At 40.8% G+C, this 7,271-nt stretch overlaps 2 protein-coding genes across 2 annotated transcripts in view; one reads left to right on the plus strand and one right to left on the minus strand.

The window, feature by feature from the left end:
• Positions 1-2: 2 nt before the first annotated feature.
• pdcd2 (programmed cell death 2) lies at positions 3-4,199 on the plus strand (the record flags this gene model as incomplete). Its single annotated transcript, XM_020589840.1, has 8 exons — positions 3-50; positions 703-811; positions 982-1,038; positions 1,408-1,593; positions 1,955-2,128; positions 2,651-2,751; positions 2,943-3,056; positions 3,478-4,199. Coding segments are annotated over 8 exons (969 nt in total), but the record flags the coding sequence as incomplete, so codon positions are not given.
• A 557-nt stretch (positions 4,200-4,756) lies between these two features.
• Positions 4,757-7,271, minus strand: part of tbp (TATA box binding protein) — a 6,826-nt gene continuing 4,311 nt past the window's right edge. The window contains 2 exon segments of the mRNA XM_020589947.1: positions 4,757-6,144; positions 6,806-6,962. Of these exon segments, the coding sequence (XP_020445603.1) occupies positions 6,065-6,144; positions 6,806-6,962 (237 nt within the window). The 3' untranslated portion in view covers positions 4,757-6,064.

Here is a 7,271-nt window from a genome sequence, read left to right on the forward strand (position 1 = left end):
CCGGGCTGGAGTGTGAGATATGCCGCCTGCCCATGGCCTTTCTGCTGCAGGTTAGTGACCAGCTGGCATTTGGACGCAAAGTAAAATAATGACGGTGTCATTAATCAGTTTTATATTGATTTGCAAATGTTTTTTCAGATTATACTGTGGCGACCCTGACCGGCCGCTGATGTTCATGTGTTCTGTTGTGTGCGAATGGGTTTGACAATGTTATTGAAGGCTGTTCATGTATTGGTTACCGCTGTTTTCTGCAAAATGCCGCGCTGTTCTGGCCAATGTGGGATGGGGGGAGGAACAGGTGCGGGAGGAGATCAGAGGGATGACAGGTGGGTGTGTTGTTTAGATTCTGTTGGCGTGGAACTCGGGTTGCTCTGAGAGAGTGTCGTTACTGTTTGTCCTGCTTTACTTTTTTCATTATTTTCCTGATGAGCACACGGTGCCAGGTAAACCGCAGTTCTGTTTTTGCATTCTCTATTCTGTCTAATAAAATCCAAAAAGACAAAGAAGGTGTTCTCCTCACTGTCAGCATAGGTGCTAGCGCATAGCTGGATAGTTAGTTGTCCCAGTATAGGACAGGGTCGGGCAGCTCCTCTCAACCGAGCTAGCGGTCGTCACAATACTTTTACACCATCTGACTCTTTTGTGGCGCAGTTTTCTCGTTAAATAACAGGCTCCAGATTCATTCTTCCATGTCTGTTGCAGGTGTACGCACCCATATCCGGTCAGGACAGAAGTTTCCACAGGACGCTCTTTGTGTTCTGCTGTAAAACCCCTGAGTGTTACACACGCAACGACAGCCGCTGTATTAAAGGTGCTCGTTGTTGCTTTGTCACTTGTCATCTTTGTTGTTGCGCGATAACGCAATAGACAGCATGTACATAATGTAACATTTAGTTCCAGCATCTCAAATATGAATGTTTTCTACTGGGATAGTGAACTAAATATGTTTGGCCTTAAAACAAACCAGTTTTTCTGTTTCAGTTTTCAGGAGTCAACTTCCCAGGAGGAACGAGTTCTACCCATACGATCCACCGCCAGGTTTGTGCATTTGCCAGAATGTCAGTATAAAACTGTAAAGCTTCATCACCTCATAATGTGGTGTCCCAGACTTGTTCAAACTGTAAATGGTTTTCATGTGTGAATACAAGTACATGATGCACTCTTATATACTGTATCTTTTAAACTATAGTGCTTTACTGTCCAGGGCTTAAATATGGATGAATAATAGTTGTTGCCAATTTGTATGTGTTTCAGCAGTAGCCGTTTATACAGTATTGGTATTTTAAAATGTAATTTAATTATTTTGGTCATGAGATGTCAATTACAGCACATTTTCAGATAAAAAGATTCTCCCAGGACGTGTGCAGTGACGTGTTTCTTGCTTTTTTGTTTGTTTTTCTTCCAAAGATGAAACCCCCACTGATCCTGAACAGGACCAAAGTGTGTTGCCTATCTCTGGAGTTAAACTCTGTTGGGTGTGTGGTTGCCTTGGCAACAAGGCCTGCTCCCGCTGTCACACTGTGACCTACTGTGGAAAACACCACCAGACCCTCCACTGGAAACACACACATAAGAAGGAGTGTTGCAGTCAAGGTGTGTGTTTGCCTGTGTTCTGCACCAAATGAAAAGAGAGACACGTGAGCACTTCCCCTGCACACACTGGAGCAGTCATGCGTGACTATAATAAAACTAGTGGTAATTTGAGAAATTGTGCTTTTGTTAATTTTTGCAAGGAGGATTTGCCAGTAGCATTTTCCAGTACGTAGAATCAAAATATCTTGTAACATGATCAGCTGCAAGTTTGAACTGAGATAGACTGAAAATCCTCCTGAACAGCCGTTTTACCTTAGCAGTCATTTACAGTACTTATTCCAGCCTGAGTTAGAATAGTGGAGTTTCTGTCTAACATAATTTCTCTGCTGCATCCTTTGTCTGTTTCTCGCTGTCTATATAGAAGCGTCCGTTGTGACAACTTCTCCCTTCCTCTTCCCTGAGTTTGAGCTGGTCACTGAACCTGAGGAGGAGGAGGAGGAGCAGGAAAAGGGGAATGAGAAAGACACAAAGGAGGCTGAAGAAGGAGAAGAGGACAGCACTCAGATTGGTGTAGACTGTCCCCCTTTAGCAGATGGTAAGGTTTGCATTATGCCTGACACACTGGTCACATCCATCCATCATCAGTACCGCTTAATACTGAATAGGGTCGTGGGGGCTGGTGCCAATCCCAGCTGACATTGGGTGAGAGGCAGGGTCCACCCTGGACAGGTCTATCACAGGGCTGACATGTAGACAAACAACCACACATACTCACACTCACTCCTATGGGCAGTTTGGAGTCACCAGCCAACCTAAGCTGCATGTCTTTGGACTGTGGAAGGAAGCCGGAGTACCCGGAGAGAACCCACGCAGGCACAGGGAGAACATGCAAACTCCACGCAGAAAGGCCCTGGGCCGGCCTGCCCTCGAATCCAGAACTTACTTTCCCAGACAGCAGTGTAAACCGCTGCACCACTGTGCCTCCCAGTGGTCACATGAAGTCATTTATTACATCTAACAAAATATGCAAGATTCACATGTTCATTAGTGCAAAAAATCCAGCTTTTATCACAATTAACTACTTATTCTTTCTCAATCATGTCTCTTCTCTGTTGAGCCCTGGCAGAGGCAGACCTGGAGGAGATGGCCCTGCATGAGACTGAAGACAACAGAGTGTTCCAGCGGTTTAAAAAGTGGATTGCTCCAGAACCACATCAGGTGAAAAAAAAAAGAAAGAAAAGGAAACTTAGATACTTTATTACAGACTCAAGGTCCAGATGTATAGTGCTAAAAAAACAATAAAACCTAAGTCACAATTGTGTTTTTTTTTCCTCAAAAACAAGCAGATATTCCTCACACTGGTGTTGTGGATCTACACAGCCGTTTTCTCTGTGTTTTTCTATGTGTAGGTGGTGCGTTACAGCCGAGGCAGCTCTCCCTTGTGGGTTTCTTCTCAGCACATCCCTTCAGATCAGGATATCCCACCATGCATTTGTGGTGCCCAGAGGACTTTTGAGTTTCAGGTGAACTGCAATATAATCTGACGTCATAAAGCATGGGTTTTCAACCAGTGGTCCCTGACCATGTGTTTATTAACATAGTTTCTTTGTAGGAATCTTTTAGGTTATTTCTTAGTCAGTGTGGTGGTCCCTGGGTCACATTTAGTTGAAGACCCTTGTCCTATAGATTTGCTTAAATCTTTTTCCTTTCATTGCTAATTATTTTCAAACCTTTAGGTTAGCTTTTATTTTCTCACTCAACTGTGCTGTTTGCCAGTTATATGAAGTTGTGTCTGTGTGATGGGAATTGATTGTGGAAGTGTTTGGCTCATCATAGGCAAGTTACACCTTCTTGACTTTAAATACTGGAGCATTGTTTCAGTGAGGTGTTAGACCACATATGTGACTGTATCTGTATAGCTCAATACTGTAAATGTGTCTGTAGGTGATGCCGCAGCTGTTAAACAGTCTGTGCGTGGACTCGACAGGAGCCAGTGTCGACTGGGGGACGCTGGTGGTCTACACATGCTCTGCCAGCTGTAACCATGATGAGCAGTACTGCCCCGAAGTTATCTGGAAACAGGACTTCAGCTCAGATCAGCACACACAGATGAAATACTCTTAATGGGTAAATCCCAGTCGTCTTACTTTATCGTTCCTCACTCAACTCAGAAGTCGTTCCGGTCTGCCATTTGAAAAACGTCCCAAAGCTTGAGTGAGGCTGCTGGATGAGACGGGTATAAGGATTCACAACAAATCAGTTGCGCAAGTCATGACCCTTTATTGGAAATCAGCTGGTGATTGGATGCTTCAGATAAAGGATAAGAGGAAAGGACTTTTCACATCAGTATAAAACACATTTCCCTCAGTTCCTCTCTCCTTGTAATTGTTCCTCATATCTTATGTGGGCAGGATTAAAACAAAGAAAAAGTACATGTGAGGGAAAGTGGATACAGTTAAGGGAATTGGGATTCATCCTACAGGAGATCCTGCACATCTATTGTTTTTAAATTCTGGTTAACATGTTTGTGAAAACACAGGTCGGAAATACCACTTTCAGTGCCACATACTGTTTGAACAACTGACAGTCAGCAAAACAACATATCAGCTTGTGCCTTAATGTATAAAAGTTTGTGACAAAGTTGACTAAATAAGTGTTCTTCTGGTTTTCTGCATTTTTCTGTGGGACAAAACACTATGCAAGTCTGATCTTCAGACATCACCCACTATCAGTGTCAAGTAACTGGTCCAAATTAAATTCAGGGTTGCACAGGTCGCAGAAAAATCTGATCTGTGGACTACATGTAAGGAAACATAACAATACCACTGCCATGTAAACGTTCACTGGGCTGTCACTAATTCCACCAAACATGCTACTTAGAGACTATGCAACTTCTGAATGGCAAAACAAGTGACAAATACAGGATAATGATAAATTCTGTAAGTAGAAGTACAGAGTAAAACTCACCTCCCGTACTAGCCATTGTACAAACACCTCAGTGTGTTCACTGGATGACAACAGATGGTGTTTCCATTAAGACCAGCACCAAAATGTTACTGGGATGAAAGAAGCAGCTTTAACAACAAAATCTGTATTTGAGATGAGATAAGATAATCCTTTACTGTCATTGTAACACGTATGACGAAATTTTAGTGACCCCCCCACTACAGCAATAGAGGAAAAAAAAAAAAACATGAAATAAGACCATATTAGAAAAAACAACCTGTATTTCCATTTTTATTAATGCACACTGCAGCACGTTAATTTCAGAGGAAGCAGAACTGCATTTAGATGTGACAGGACCTTCTGGGCTGCTACCTGGAAGCTACTAAGCTCAGAATGACTGAGACAAGTACAAATACTAAAAGCAGTTTAGGATTAATCCCCAATCTCTTCTACCATTCTGCTGTCATACAGACATCAACAGACAGAAGGTGAAAATGACTTTAGAAAAAAAAAAATTATACTCCAAAATAATTCATCAAAAGAACCTTTTTGAATATAGCTTTGAATTGAATGTCCAAAAAGAACAACTTTTAAACAATATTTAAACATGGCAACATGATGAATAGTTTATCTGCCATCATACTGTATTTTAGTGCTACTGAATTTAAGATGCAGAATGTTGCAGAGCATTCGAAGTTGAACTCGCGTCACTACAGTCAAAATACAATATATATATATGTACACACTTTTAACCATTAAAACACTTTTCAGAGATGAAAACATGAATTGTTCCTAGAGATCATTTTTTTGACAACCAGGTTTTCTCAGAAAACAGAACCAGGTGACAAATCTTGATGACTAACCAGCAACTCAATGATGATTTCAGTGTAGTTCAACTTATGTCAATTCAAAATTTAAGAGCATCCAAATTTAGGTGCTGCTGTCTCATGGCTAAATGTTAGAAGTCAAAGAGAAATCCACATCCAGAATTCTTGGAACCAGAACTAACCTCATCCCAGATCCAAATGATTTGAATGAAAAAGATAAACTGCAAGACAAAGCAAACGATGCAGTTTGGGATTAACACTCTCTTGAGCTAAGGATCTCAGCAAATACTGTATCAGGAATGTGAGGCTGATAGACGCGTCTCCATACCACTGCGGAACAAAGCGGACAATTAATAAAAATACAATGTACAAAACTATTTTAAAAACGGCGACATTCCCAACCAGACTCTCTTCTAATCAGTTATATTGACATTTTCTCAGTCTTATGTACAATCAGGGATGTGACTGGGACAACAGAGCCCTAAAAACCAGACATATGCTGAAGACAGTTGGAAATAAGCCATCACTCGTGATCAGAACAGGAAAAAAAAGAGACCTATAAAAATCATGTCTTTCCAAAATATCTGAAGCACTGGAGGGACCAAGTTAAAACTGACCAACTCACATCCCCAGGCAACAGAACAACAGCCCTTACAGCAGTTCATGTGTAGATGTCAACATGTAGATGACACTTTATTGGCTTAATTAAAAAAATAATAAAATAAAAAGAGTTGGGGTAAAAGAAAGAACTACAGGTTCTATGTTGTCTTGCGAAAGCCTTTCAGGATGGGGTAGATGTTTTCAAATGCTTCATAGATCTCTGCTCTCACCTTGGCACCTTAAAAGCAAACAGCACAGAAATCATTAACTACAGTGAGTTACATTGGCAAAGCCCAGGAAAATGCTGAATTCTGTGGCTGTGATCCTTGACACTGGGTGTCTGTTGGTACGATCTGATGCTTTAGTTTAAATATTGATTACATATGTATCAGACACATTGAACTATAACCTCCTTAATGACATTCTGTACTGTATTCCTAATTAAAAACCAACCATAATCTTAAATTATCGATCCCATGAGCAAAACTAGGAGAATGAAACGGAACTGCAGTGAACCAATTCTGATTTTTTTCTCCACTCCAAGTGACTCAGATCAGATTTTTCTCACAGATGTGTGAACAAACCAAACTGGATCCTTTTTTTTTTTTTTTTTTTAAACTCAGCTCTGGGTCATTTCATGTATTATGTGCTCCTAGATCCAATGTCATAATGGTCAGATCAGAATTCACAAGTTTAATTTAGGCCTCAAATTACTCACAGAATTATCAAAAATAAACAGCCTGACCAACTCATTGGTGAGAGCAGCAGTGGTGTCAATGCTGCTTTTTTTAAAGAATTGCACATACATAGATACTGAGAGGGGCAGTTTACAGTCGGAAAAAAGTAAAATAAACTGGTTAGCACCCTCTGGTGGACAGATTACATAGAGCAGGTCTTACCTGTGAGTACAACTTTTCCAGAAACAAAGATGAGCAGGACAATTCTGGGTTTGATCATTCTGTATATCAATCCTGGAAACAGCTCCGGCTCATAGCTGCAACAAACCAGTCACTTTAGTTTGGTCACTACAAGTCACTGAGAACCTAGTGAGAAAACCTGATGAAAAAAATTCCGGGAGTCTGCTTCATAGGTATCTGCATATTGTCTGTAACCTAAATGCTAAGTCATTCAATTAGATCATTCAAATTTCAATTGATCCCAAATCCAGGTTTTCAGATGAGACTCTCTTCTCAAATGGGTCTGAAGAAAATTCAACCCAAAGAGGAAACTAACATCTGCTCATACGTATCTGTTGATAAGAATACATAACATCTCTTGATTACATACAAAAAGATCTCACAGTGAAACGCTGGTCAAGTCAAGAAATGAGTGCCTGTGACTTTTAGCTGCATAGGACATAAAACT

Source organism: Monopterus albus, unplaced genomic scaffold (genome assembly GCF_001952655.1).
Source record: "Monopterus albus unplaced genomic scaffold, M_albus_1.0 scaffold10.1, whole genome shotgun sequence".
In the NCBI taxonomy this organism is placed as follows: Eukaryota; Metazoa; Chordata; class Actinopteri; order Synbranchiformes; family Synbranchidae; genus Monopterus; species Monopterus albus.